Raw genomic sequence first — 14,426 nt, 5'->3', positions numbered from 1 at the left:
TCAATTAATTACTTGGTAATGTTAAACCTTGTCTGAATAAATACTGCTTGTATTAATAGTGTTCTGAAGCCGTTAATCACATTCTTCAGTGACCAAATTGTATTACAAATGCTGCTGAAATGTGTGGCGCTTTGTACTGTGCATTGTGAGCATTTTACATTACGCTTCAAAACATGGCAATAACTCACGAAATACTTCTTTACTATTCTGAAACAATCTACATTCAACTTAATTTTTATTGTCTACATCAGAATACTGACAAACCATGCTTGCTTTTGGAGCTGTCATCTTTGCTGATAACAACATCCTGGCATTTTACATGAAGATTGAAAAATTGGACTAATATTTCTGGTGCTGACTAGCAAGGGTGGTGATGTTTAATCATATAATCCACTAATCGCACATCACATCTCTCCTCTGTCTGGTGTACTCATTCTGTTAAAACTCTGTGTTCCGGTTTGTAACACAGGCCTGATGCTGTTAATTTGCAGTCTCCAAGCCCAAGCCATCATCAGGGTATATTTTCTCAGATTTGATGATGATATCAAACTGTTTTCACAGTGACTAGGAAATTGAAATGTTTGTATTGTTGGTGAAGTTCCACTGTAAACTTTGCTCCTGTACTTAGTTTCATCATTTCAGAGCTGCCACGTATTGAGTGATTTTATTCCTAACCCTTCTGAACGTCTTTGTTCCAGTCAGGTGTTTCCTCATGGCCTGCCCGAGGAGTTCACCCTGATCTTCACCCTGGCGTTAAAGAAAGCCGCCCTGAGAGACACCGTCTACCTCTTCCAGATATCCGATCAGCAGGGATACCCACAGGTGGGGCTCACTCTCTGTTTCTCTCTTCCTACATGTCTTACCTTTTGTTCATCGCACCTTTTGTCTACTCATTCCTCCCGTCTCTCATCGCTCTTTTGCATAGTCATCCACTTTCTCCCCTTCGATTTATCTTCCTCTCGTGACACCTTTTCAATTCTCTCTCCCGCTTTCATTCCACACGTCTTTTGTCCTCTCTTATTCTGTCCGTCGCTCCCCGTCCCTCTCCGTCGCTCTTCCCTCGATCATCTCCTGCTCTCCTCTTTCATTCACCTTCATTGTTATTCATGTGTGTTCCATGATGAAGCGCTAGAGTCCCTCAGAGTCCCCATAATCACTAGGAGTCTGAGGCCAGATTTAAATACTCAATGTGTATGATGGATGGAGGCCAAGTCGCCTCATTAGGAGTGATTGATTGGCTGTACAGCTTGTGTGTGTAATTAATATGTCTTCCCTTTTACCTCATCTCTGCTACTGTGTTCTACAGCTTTGTTAGGCGGTAGCAGTGTGTACATATTACTCTTTGATGCCAGTCAGACAATTACATTATTCTTACGCGTTGGCACGTTGAACACGTTGTTTGGTGTTTAATTAGCACTTACACATATTCATATATCACTTTTATCCCACCCCATCCCGTCATCTTCAGCTCTCTGTGGACTTCAATGGTCCCGATGGCACCCTGTCCCTGCGCTCCAGGGGGGAAGACCCCGCAGCTGATCTGGTGAGCTGCGTTTTCACCGGCGAGGGCGTAGAGGCTCTGATGGATCTGCGCTGGCACAAGGTGGCCCTCAGCGTGCAGAACGGAGCTGCTTCCCTCCACGTGGACTGTGGCTCCATTGAGACCAAACCCCTGGAGCCCCGTGGAGTTGTTCCCACTGACGGACACACCCTGCTGGGCATTCGGGCTTCAGATGCTGGGCCTGTGCAGGTATGGATCTATGCAGAACTGGGAGAGTAAATGCCGAAATGAGAGGAGAATTTTTGTGAGCTTTTGAGTGAATATGCAGTGTGTGACTTCACATAATGGCTACTGAAGAGCTTTTGATCACGGTTAAGTTTTGTAAATGTCATCTGAACTTACTGTTTGAATGTGTGGCAACCTTTATTTCTCCATGTATCAAGACAAAGTAAAATATTTTAGTGGACCAACCTCCCATAAAGGCCTTTCGGCAACACTTTATTTGAAGGCATGTGCATAAGAATGTCATTATACTATCATAATCATGTCATGACAGGTGTCATAAATATTTTACTGAGCCTCTGAGACTGATGGTGGTCCACAGCTAACAAAGCTAACTAGCCAGCGCCAACTACGTATAACAGCAGACAGCAGTTAGCCTATTTTAGCAACAAATAAACTAGCTAACCGCTATCTGTTCATCAGCTAACCCCTAGCTTTATAAAATGTAATAACATCTTTATGACAGGTCCAAATGGTACCACTCTACCTGTAGTACAGGAAATTGTATATTGCATTAAAAATGGCATAATTGACACTTAATGACAACAGTCATATATTCTTTAAAAAAAGACTTATGTTCATAACAGATATCATGACATGGTTATGACAGTGTAATGCCTTATGCACACCCCTTTGAATTGTGTTACCTTGGTACTGAAATCCTTCATTCTCTCCATGCAATGGACGTGTATAATCACATTTGTGTGTTTTTATTTGCGTTTTATACCATAGGCTGTGCCCCTGAGGTGCTGTTTTCTGTGAGGCAATCTCGTTCAGTCCTGATTAGAAAAGCGAGCCGACTACCTGGGAGAATGAGCCTGTAGTGAGCCAGAACTATTAACGCTGAATAGATCCAGTAATCCAGACACTTAGTTTGACGATCAATTAACTGGCCTAGTTACAAAGCAGGCAGGGTCTTTTGTTAGCACGGGGAGGAAGTGTCCATACATGCACACACACACACACACACACACACACACACACACACACACACACACACACACACACACACACACACACACACACATGCATCTAAAATCTCCTGACAAAGTACTTTCCTAATACTTAATATAAATAAGAAATTAATTGGCTCTCAACCTTGTTTACTGCCTCATTCAGATTGTATTTGCATTATTAAATAAACAACCCAGAGGACTTATGGAGAACTGCATGTTAATACATTACAATCTCTTCCTCTCCCTCTCTGTCTTAGATGGACATTCAGCAGGTGATGCTGTACTGTGACCCCTCCCTCGCCATTCAGGAGGCCTGCTGTGAGATACCTGGGGCACGGGTGAGACTGGCAATCCTTACTAACTGATAAACAATGATTAACAGTTATAACAAATGTGTGTGGAACAGAGACAAGTAAAACTTTGTTGATCATGAAATTTAAAGGAAAAGTAAACCTTTTGATGAAAATAATTTCATTTTCTTTCTGACAGACAGATAGAAGAGAAGATAGATACCACTAGGGCTGCACAATTAATCTAAATATTAGCAAAGTTTCAGAAGCTGATTTTTAATAAAGTAAAAAAAAAAAAAAAAAAGATTAAATAGCATTGTAATGAAGTTCTGTAGTACTGCAGAGATGTCCTGGCCCTACAAAAATTGTGATCTCCAAATATAAGAAAACATGCTTGTTTGATATAGACCCCAACAAATCACATCGTCCTGATTTTATTTTATTTTTTCCAGTGAAAATGAAAATTGTGACGCAAAAATAATCATTCCCACTAATTTTGAACCATATCATAATGATAGTATCTGTTAAAATAACCACATAATGTTTTTGTTTGTTTGTTTTGTTTTTTTTATTGTGCAGCCCTACATATCAGTGTCCCGTCAGCAGTCAGCTAGAGTAGCTAAGCACAAAGACTAGAAACAAGGAAAAAGTTTAGCTCTGGCTACAGATGACATGAAGGTAACAACACAAAAATCCACCTGCAAGCAGCTCTGTACAGCACCAATTAATGTGTTACATCTCATTGTTTAATTCATACAAAAACAGAGTGTAGAAACACAGTTCGCCATCTGATGGGAGGTAATGTGCTGGATTATTTCCTGGCTAGAAGCACTAACCCCCTACAGTCTCCACTGGTTGCCTGGCAACTGGTCCCAGACAAAAATAAGTCAAATTTTCACTCATATTTTTACATGGATTAACCAGATAAGATACATTGTGTTAATTGGTGACCTTTCAGATGTGCTGGTTGGCAGATAATTTTTACCTTTGGGCAGAGCCAGGCTACATGTTTCCTGTTGTTTCCACTTTTTGTGCCAGGCTAAGTAAACCAGTTGCAGAGAAGCTTTAAATTGAACAAACATGAGAGCGGTATCTCATGCCAAATAACGTGATGAAATGTTCAAAAACATTAAAAAAGGCAGAGGTGGAAGTGTATTTTAACAAAATGTAAGAGAAGGGACTTAAATTTCCACACAAGAAATACGTGAAATGAAAAGATCCATGAACTCAACCAGAAGGTGAATCAGTTTTTTTTCCCCTAAAACATCAAACTAACAGGATCAGTGTGGATGTTCAGTTGCGGATGTCCTGGAACTGGTTCAGATTCAGCGAGTCTTGCGTGGATTCTTCAGTGGTACTGATGTTTCTCAGTACGTCGGCTCAAAGAGCGCCCATTTTGATCAGTTGGGCCCCTTGTCATCCCGAGTCTAACCGCAATCTCCACATGGGCCAAAGTTGGAGAAAGGCTTTCCTGTACCTCTAAAAGGATTTCTTTAGAATTTTCAGGCTCTCAGCAGATCTTCAGTCAGTCGACACCCGCCACTCTCCAGCTGATCCACTGAAAAATATTTTGGAGCAACTTCTTACCTCAGTTAAACTCACCCCTGTGACTAGAGCTCAACACCTGTGGCAGCTGCTTCACAAGAAGCCGCAGTTATTTACTGGAAAGTGTTTGTGCAACACCTGCAAGAAAAGCTGCGTTTGCCTTATCAGGATTTAACTCACTAGACAGTCTTGGCATTTGCTCTGGGGGCTTAATCTTGTTAATCAGCAACGCTTTATCTTCATAATACATTATGCTCAATTTTTTTTCTTCTAACTCATGTCAGGTGGTCGGAAAGCAGAAAAAAACTCCCCACCTTAGTTGTTCATATGCAGGAAAAGCTCGTATTTTTTAGCACTGTGTCAATTATTTAAGTTAGGCCTCCACAAATATGAAAAAGCCTGTCTTATTATGTTAGTTAACAAAATATTCTTCCGAGGCTTTTGTTTAACATGGGGTATTATGTATACAAATTGAGGAGGGCTTAGGGTAATTCCATTGTGTACAGTTATGTCACACCAACTGTGGTTGCTAATATTGTTTGTACTCCTAAAGTGTGACTAAAAGCCTAATTGAAACTACTGCTTGCTCTGTTTTGCAGCCTCAGAAATACAATTTTCTACACTGTTTCTTTCTTCGTGTTTCTCTCCCTTTCTCTTGTCTATCCTCTTTTTTGTGCAGTTATTGTGTGCAAGCTTCAGTCAAAATATCAAAAATAGGAAACAGATTCATTGGACCTAAATACAACAGCATGCTTCTGTTAGACAGGCGAAAACAGAGCAAGTGATTGTTGTGACGGGAAGAGCTGCAAACAGCCAGTTCTTGGATTTATTTTTAAGCTGAAGGTATTTTTGTGCTAAGCCAACTTTTTGTCAGAATTCTCCAGGGTGTCTGCGCTTACATGTCTGTGCGTGCAAGCATATGTGTCTTTTTCATTACCAAATTAATTTACGAGAGGGATACAAGTAGGGTGAGAAGTTCCCTTTAGACTTTTGTAGACTGTGGAGTCCTCTGGAAGAAGGATTGAATGCTGTAAAATTGATCAGGGGGCTTGGAGAAGGATATCTTTTCTCCTTTGCTCAAGGCATGTGTGCTAAAGGGCTCCCTCCAAGTTGTGCTAGAATTTGAAATAAGTGGAGAAACATGTGTGCAGTGTGTAACTCACCTGCATGCTCACACACCATGAAAGCTGCACCTTCTAGAAACAGAATGGACAGAGGTAGAACTGATAGTTGTGAATCACTCTGATCTTGTAGTCTGACTGCTGCATATCAGGTTACATGCAGGGTGTCTGTGAATCCTCAAAAAGTCTAAAACTCAAGTATATGAATTAAGCCGTTAAAAAGTCTTTAAAATTTCTTAAATACAATTTTGAAGGATATTAAAAATGGATGGATTATGTGCCCAAGCTGCTGCTGTTTGGCAAGAGATACAGAAGTAACCACTATTGTACAACCAGATTACAGAGCAGCTTCTTCTCTCATGCTGTATTTAACTGTTTAAAATTATCTTCATCAAAATCTATCTCAGTCTTATTATAAATTGCCTTGTATCCTTGTTAGTTAGTTGGCATTTTTTTTTTAATTGGTATTGATAACACTGTAACAAAACTGCAAAAAAGCCAGCATAGAGCCAGTAACTACTAATGCCAACTGTGCAGCTCAGTAATAATTTGTTGAGGGACATGACATGACAAATTAAAGTAAAAATCCTCCATAAATATAGAAATTTTTTAGCAGTGAAAATCCACAGACTGGACAGAAACTAGAAGAGCCTTCAGTTCTGACAAAAAGTCATTGCTCAGATGTGAAATAACTTGATTCAAGCGTTATGTCTTTAGCTACATCACCGTTTCTGTCCTTGTCGCATTAGCCTAATGAGCTAAGCTAACATTAGCTTGACATGAGTGTCACATCAAAACCATGCTTAAAAATCGTTAGCCTTCCTACTTTTTTTGCCAGTGTGGAAAAAGGTCTTAACTTGCATTCATAATGGTCTTAAACTTAAGTTTGTGTAAGCTGTTGCAGAAACCCTGAAGCCTACATGGTACAGAAACATGTTGCACTGTTGAAGATTAGATTTTTGAGATGTGGAATTTTAGCTAAATTTCACAGTGTTACAGATTGTTTGGTTCTCTTCAACATACCATTAATATTGATGTCATTATAATGAATATTACATATGTTTATAGTAGAAGAGATCATTTTAAATGAACCCATTTCTAGATGAGTACCATGTTTAGCTATGTTAGCTGCATGGCTAAAGTGATGCTAATATTGATTGGTCGGTCTGTTCACCACTTTGGTTCCATCAGCCTCAGCTGTAGTTTTTGTTTAATGCTAATTAGCAAATGCTAATGCAGCATACTGACATGCTAAACTAAGAACATGGTAAATATTATCATTGTCACCATGAGAATGTTAGCCTGTTGATGTTAGCATGTAGCTCCAGTCTCAGAGCCACTAGCATGGCTGTTTTAGATACAGCCATAATATGACTGTTCCAATCAGAACTTTGTTGGGGATTATGGGGAAATTCTTTTAGAAAGCCTGAAATACACACACATGCACACGCATGCGACTGCCTGGCATCTCTCCAGCTACCAGTCCAAGGTTCTTCACACGGCTTGAGCTGGACTTGAAGCGTCCACCCACCAGTTCACAAGCCATGTCCGTACTGACAGAGCTACAGTCGCCCCCACACAGCTGCTGCTGCAACAAATATACAGTAAATATACAATAATGCAAAAATGTTTTACTTCAGTACTTCGGGTCAGATGTCTGCAGTCCACCAGATGAGTCTTACGTTAACTCCACCAGCACCAGCTTTTATATTCTACAGTTGTGTCCTTTGTTTATGTTGTGTACCCAGCTTCAATGTCTAAGTCTGGTTTGCAGTTTATGCTATAAAATAGCAACACCAAGAAGTTTGGTTTGGTTTGTCTATTTGTCTGAGAGGGAGAGGGCACGCAGCTTTGGGCAATTAAGCTACAGACTGAATGGGGAGAGAGAGCTGTGGTAGCAGAAAGCCAGTGAATTAGAGAAATAATACATTAATTTCTAATTGTTTCCCAGCTGTTATATCCTCAGCACACCCCAACACTGCCGCTCAACCCTGCAGCTACATGCTACAGCACCTGATTCTGCTTGAATGTGAATGTATGACTGAATATGTGATAGAAGTTAAGTTGTATCAAGCCTTTTGTTGCTACAGTGCAAGCTGCACAAAGTATGACATGAAAGAAAAAATTGTGGAAAAAAGAGAATATGTCTGTTCTTGCTGCATCGTATTGATCAAATGGTTCTTCTGCTAAGTGTCCATCATAAATCATACTGCTGCTGCAACAAATATACAGTAAATATACAATAATGCAAAAATGTTTTACTTCAGTACTTCGGGTCAGATGTCTGCAGTCCACCAGATGAGTCTTACGTTAACTCCACCAGCAACAAGGAGACACAAAATGCAGAGGGATTTTTATGTCTGATCTTAACATTCTACCCAGAGTAGAATTATAGCATACAGGTTGGAAATCACAGAGGTATTTTTTCCTTTTGTCTTAAATTATATGTTGATGTGTGTTTGCAGTGCCCACCCGATGCTCCCAAGAGCCGCCGTGCTGCTGAAAATGACCTGTTGGAAAACACTTTTAACCAGGTAAATCAAAACCTGCAACCACCTACAAATGCACACAGAGACATTTCAACATTTTCTACAGAAAAACATATGTGATCACACACGAACAACATATACCAGATATCATACAGTGAAAAAGCATGTAAATCCAGTTATACATTGAGGGATAATGTTGCTCGAACACTGACACTTCCATCATGAGGTATCACAACACATGGTTTCCATCTGACACAGATAAAGCACATACAGACACAGACAGGTGCTTGACCTCAAACAGCTTTCTTCTTTAGACAGTTTGAGTTGTCTTAGATGTTCCGGCTGGCAAGCAAACACTGGCCTGTAGGACTCATACCAAATGGCGTAGTTGTTTTTCCCTGAATCTCCTCCATGGAAAACATGTTTTCTACTCTGCTGCAGTCTGAGTTTTATACGAGTTCAGTTCAGTTAAATCCACTGGTAGCAATCGTTCAAAGTGTCGGCAGGCAGCGTCGAATGCATGACAAATAGAGCCTTATGCAACACATGGGAGCAGTTTTTCCGCAAATTTCCATGCTGTTTTTTATGGTTGCTTCAGTGCTGCCTGATACATGAAGTTTGTCCGGTATAACGTAAAGGCAATTTATTTTTGTTTCCACACCCGCTTGTTTCATCATTCATATTAATGGGATCTATATCCAATTATCTATTCATTAGGGCCTGGTGTTTGTCTTGTGGAGTGCTGGTGTTAACTTAGTGCTCTGGCAGACTTCAGGACACAGTAATCAATCCTATAGATGGCTTCAGCCAGACACAGTTACAATAACTCAGGCTGCCATCTCTTTCTCTGTTTCTCTCTCTTTCTCACCTGTCACTCCCTCTCTCTTTCTCTCCTGCTATCAGATGTTGCAGATTGAGTGTTTTAATATGTGTTTCATGATGTTTATTCTTATAAAGTACAATATTTCAGGCTGGGTAATGTTAACACCATCTTCCTGTTTACTGTGATAGAGATGCATAACACATTTCTGGCCTCATGTCCCATTTTTAGATCTTTTCTGGCTCCTTTCTCTTTTGCTCTGTTTCACAACCACGTACACACATGAACAAACATGCACAGGCTAACTTGAGTAGTTTCTATTTATATCTGTATGTAAGCTTTGTGCACAGTAAATGAACAATGTAATCCAAGATTCCAATGTGCACGCCAGATGTTACTGAGCCATAGCACTGCTTCTATTCAACTAAGCCCCAGTGAGTGACAGCATATTAAACTCAGCATATACATGGAATGTCCTGTGTCGTGTATGAGCAGCACAGGGTAAACTGGGGTCAACTATTGATGAAACACCATTTCTGTCAATGTTCTTTCCATTGGTAATCCTGTAACATACAGTTTCCCCTCTTTTATTCTCTTTCAATCCACATTCTGCGTTGAAAACGCCAGGAATCTCATTCTTTTTTAATAGGGGCAGTCCATTAAGGCTGTGGTGGTGAGGGCCGCAGGGGATGCTGAAAAATAAAGGCAGTGGCATGCAGCAGGATGTTCAAAAAGAGTGAACTTATGGAGAAACGCAGTCCAATGTCATGCTGCCAATCATGAGCCAGCGATCAGACTCTCTACAGTCAGCCTGAATATGTCTGAAAATGGGTGCTTTTATATTCTACAGTTGTGTCCTTTGTTTATGTTGTGTACCCAGCTTCAATGTCTAAGTCTGGTTTGCAGTTTATGCTATAAAATAGCAACACCAAGAAGTTTGGTTTGGTTTGTCTATTTGTCTGAGAGGGAGAGGGCACGCAGCTTTGGGCAATTAAGCTACAGACTGAATGGGGAGAGAGAGCTGTGGTAGCAGAAAGCCAGTGAATTAGAGAAATAATACATTAATTTCTAATTGTTTCCCAGCTGTTATATCCTCAGCACACCCCAACACTGCCGCTCAACCCTGCAGCTACATGCTACAGCACCTGATTCTGCTTGAATGTGAATGTATGACTGAATATGTGATAGAAGTTAAGTTGTATCAAGCCTTTTGTTGCTACAGTGCAAGCTGCACAAAGTATGACATGAAAGAAAAAATTGTGGAAAAAAGAGAATATGTCTGTTCTTGCTGCATCGTATTGATCAAATGGTTCTTCTGCTAAGTGTCCATCATAAATCTGACAATTTTATAGGCTAGGAGTGCAATGCAAAATTCTTGAAAACAAAAGTTCAATAATTTTGGATGTTCTCCTCTTTTATATTGTTTTGTTTTGTTTTAAATTAAACCTTCATTTAACCAGGTGAGTCCCACTGAGACTCATATTTGCCTTCTTGCTAATACTTAGATGAAAAGATTGATACCATGTTGATACAGTAAATATGAAGCTACCAGCAGCAATCATTTAGCTTAACTTAAAAAAAAAAAAAAAAAAAAACTTTAAAAAAACTTGTGGTTAGCCTAAGTCTTAAACAATTTCTGAGGTGGACACACTTCCTGGTTGCCTTGTACACAAATGAGATACTGTTTAGCATGTTAATAGCAAACTTTTCAGGTGCTTAGCTAGTTAGCTCTGCTAACATGAACTATTCCAGTCAAATACGCTAAGCTAAGTTATCTAAGACGAGCTAACCAGCTGGTGGCTATAGTCATATATTTAACAGAGACCTGTATTTATCCTGTCATCTAACACTCAGCAAAAAAGCATGTTAACCAAAATGTCAACCTACTGTTTTAAGTCTGGAGAAAAAATATTTTGTTCCATGCTGTCAGACAGTTGAATAATGCTTACTTTGAGCAAAATATTCAACTCAAGTCTCAACCAAGACATGTTTTAGATGTTTGCACCATTCCATCAAACTGAAATATTTTAGATCCCTTGCCATTACTTTGTACACATACCCCCATAATTCAGCCTGACGTATCTGGCATTGTTGGAAGCTGTGGAATTTCCATTAAAATTTAAAATGAAATTCTCGTGGTTTGAAGAACAACTGAGCAAACTAGTCAGTGAAGATTACAGGATTTACATACTTCACTGACATATAGTAGCAAACCACATACTGTATTTCTATGTTAAACAGTCTGTCCTTTCAACTACTAAGGGAATCAGTTTTGCTGCTTGTCTGTGTGTGTGGGTCACAGCAGTAACTGCTTTCCTGAGGTATGACCAATCTCACCCACACTGTTCCATGTCTTCCAACACTGTAAAGTTATTTTTTCTTACTTCCAATCCCGCTCCCAGCTGAAAGGTCATCCATGTTCTCAGAAGACCCAGGGGCTTTTTTGTGTCTTGTATCCTCGCTCTCAGAGTGTTTCTACTTCGACTTTTTATGTTGGAAGTCCAAAACCGGCAATGAAATGTCTTCTCCTTTCCTCCCTTTGCTGAAACCCTTCCTTATATCTCTCCTTGCCACCTTGAACAAATTGTTTCCGTCCAGTTTTCCACTCCTTTTTTTCCGTGTTTCTTGTTGTTGACTCTCCTGTCTGATTTGTAACTCTGTGCGCAGCAGGGTCCATCTTTTTATTTGCCTCTAGGCTGAGGAGGGTACAGTACTTTCCCCTCTCCCTCTCCTCTTCCTCTTTCATCTCTTTTTTGTGCTCAGATTAAAGAATGTCTGTTAATGACCCGTGTGTGAAAGCAAGATGGCCCTTATTTTTCCTTTCTTTGTTGTCTGTCTGATGCAATAAATTGTAATGGCGATAATGTTTAAAGGGATGCACTCCACATGCAACAGGAGAACAACAGCTTGCCTATGCCAAAGATGTCATATAATGTTGGTATTATGGAGACTTTCAAGTACCAATGCGGCTATTCTAGGGAACATCTTCAAGAGATTTGCTTATTATGAACTGCTGCAATGCTGACTGGGGATATATGCAGTGTGTTCAAAGGTTTGACAAGAATGTCGAAAACTTAGATGAATGTCTTGCGGACGGGGACTCACCATCAGGCAAAGGTCTGCGTTTGCCATATGTTCACACTACTGATGACACGGCTACAAAACAGCCAAAAGTGGCTGGCTACATTGTCGCCAAGTCATCAGTGAAGTGCCGCTAATTGACTTCTGTGTGTAGAGTCAGTGAACATGGATCATCGAGGTGCGTTTTTTTTGCTGATGTTGCAGTAAAAGTGTTAAATGAAACTGGAAAGTGGCTAACGGCAAGTTTCACTTCCATTGTTTATACAGCGCAGCAATTGTGAGAAGATGGGATGTGGAAGTGGTGAAACGAAGACATATGATTGGTTGACATGTCACCATGTCATTAAAGCACTGAAAAAAGTTGAGGCCAGCTCAACTTTGACTTGGAGGGCCTCACACCCAACACACACTGACAAGTCATTGAAAATAACTTGACATGCATAACTTTCTAAATATCCATACACTAAAATGACATCACAAAACTTAATTCATGAGTGTCTCAGGGCCTCCCCACTTACTTCCTTTGTTTCTGTGATCTTATTTCTTATCTGCAGAAATAATTCAGGACTATAGCCTTCTCGTGTAAACAAATGGCATTGTCGGGTGTACAGACTGTTGAAAAATAAAGCAAGCTAGTGCAGTAGTGCTGAAAAAATGACGACGTGGAAAGACACTAAAAGCCTGTTCACCCTACTGCCAATTTGCAAGAGATACGGAAGTGTCCACTGCCATACCAGCAGACTTCAGAACAGCTTCTTTCATGAGTCTGTGAGACTCCTCAATTTATAGTCCGCACTCCACCATAGATAAAAGTTTTTTTTTGATTCTTTGTATAATTCAAGGATTGCAAAAAGGGAACACGTGGAATGTCCTATGCCTGTGTTTGCCCTAAAATGACTAAATACACCCAAGATTTCTTGATACATTCAAAGAATGAACAAGGGCTGAAAACGGGAAATTGGTTACAGTGCTGCCGCAATGGAGAAAATCCAGACTAAATAGTCTAATATATCTGTGAATGACCTTCAAAGCTATTGGATTCAGTGTGTTTGAATATTTTTTTGAGCCAGTTTAGTGATGAAACTGTCAGCAGTAGAGTCTAAATATAGACAGAAAGCAATTTTGGACCAATATGAAGCCAAGTATGGTATTAATATTGAAGTCATGGTCAGATATTTTGTGAAAGGCCTGACTTTCTTTCTTTCTGTCGTTCTTTCTTTCCTCCTCTGTGGTGATTCACAGTGGTTTATTTTACATGGAATTGTAGGAGTGAATGCATTTATATCAGCGTTAAATCCTACAGTCTCAGATGAGTGTCATTTTTGTTCTGTAAAGCCCCTTTTATACTGGACAAAAAACCCAGAACAGCAGAGTTTGCACCAGCCTGAAGGTGTGTATTTACTGATGATGTGTACCAAGTGTCTGAACAGTGGATGAACATTTTATTTCATCTAAATTCTCCACAGTAAAAATCCTCAGTTATTAGTTGTGCAGACAGGAGCTGAGGCTCAGCTTTCCAGTGCACATTATAAAAAACTGGGTATACTAGCAGGGAGAAAAGGGTCAATCTGTGTGGTTGTTGTTTTTGTTGTTGTACAATGTTCTAGATTAATGTCCTTATTTGAAGCACTTTGCATTTTATTGACGCCTTTCAGGGAGCATTTTACTGAACAGATGTTCATATTAAGTTTTTCTTACGGCAAACAAAGAGGAAAGGTGAACTTCTGAATTTCCTGTTTAGCCAAACAAAATTGGCATTTATTTATGTAGGAAAGAAAAAAATGAGGGCAGGGGTGTTATTGTTTATTAGGTTTTATGAATCTAGTTAGAGCACTTGTGTTGTCAGAGTATTAATATTATTTTGGAGGATTTGGATGCCTTTCAAAAGGTGTGGGATTATGAAGACACTTTTATGCTTCCATGCCGGCAATAGTTGTGTCTGGAGGCATTATTTTTTTTTGGTTGTCTGTCCATTGGTCTGTCCAATTCTTGCGAACGTGATATCTCAAGTATTTCTTCAAACTTTGTACAAACATACACTTGGACTGAAAGATGAACTAAGTAGATTCGTAGTTTGAGATTGTTTTTATACATCCTGTTGTGAATGTAGAACAGTTATCCAAATAAATAACTGTTTAAAAACTAAACTTTCTGTCATTATTTCTTTCTTTCAGGACATTTTTGCATCCAGGGATCTGGCAGAGAAAGTAAGCCTCACGATTCACACCCACACACACACACAGAACAGCAGCCAATTGAATTTCTAATGAGACTTGTGGGACGCCACGGCGGCTCAGACCAAGATGGTCGCCTCAAAGCAAGCCTTAATTTCCCACAGTCC

At 39.8% G+C, this 14,426-nt stretch overlaps 1 protein-coding gene across 1 annotated transcript in view; it reads left to right on the top strand.

Moving 5' to 3' along the window:
• The window catches only part of col16a1 (collagen, type XVI, alpha 1), a 105,724-nt gene that overhangs the window by 35,200 nt on the left and 56,098 nt on the right, over positions 1 to 14,426 (top strand). The window contains 5 exon segments of the mRNA XM_084738713.1: positions 699 to 822; positions 1,469 to 1,750; positions 2,997 to 3,077; positions 8,161 to 8,229; positions 14,260 to 14,292. Of these exon segments, the coding sequence (XP_084594839.1) occupies positions 699 to 822; positions 1,469 to 1,750; positions 2,997 to 3,077; positions 8,161 to 8,229; positions 14,260 to 14,292 (589 nt within the window).

Source organism: Lutjanus erythropterus, chromosome 16, assembly GCF_056507025.1.
Source record: "Lutjanus erythropterus isolate fLutEry1 chromosome 16, fLutEry1.hap2, whole genome shotgun sequence".
NCBI classification, from domain to species: domain Eukaryota; kingdom Metazoa; phylum Chordata; class Actinopteri; order Lutjaniformes; family Lutjanidae; genus Lutjanus; species Lutjanus erythropterus.
The sequence above is the reverse complement of the archived record's forward strand: the minus strand, read 5'-3'. Positions and strand labels throughout refer to the sequence as shown.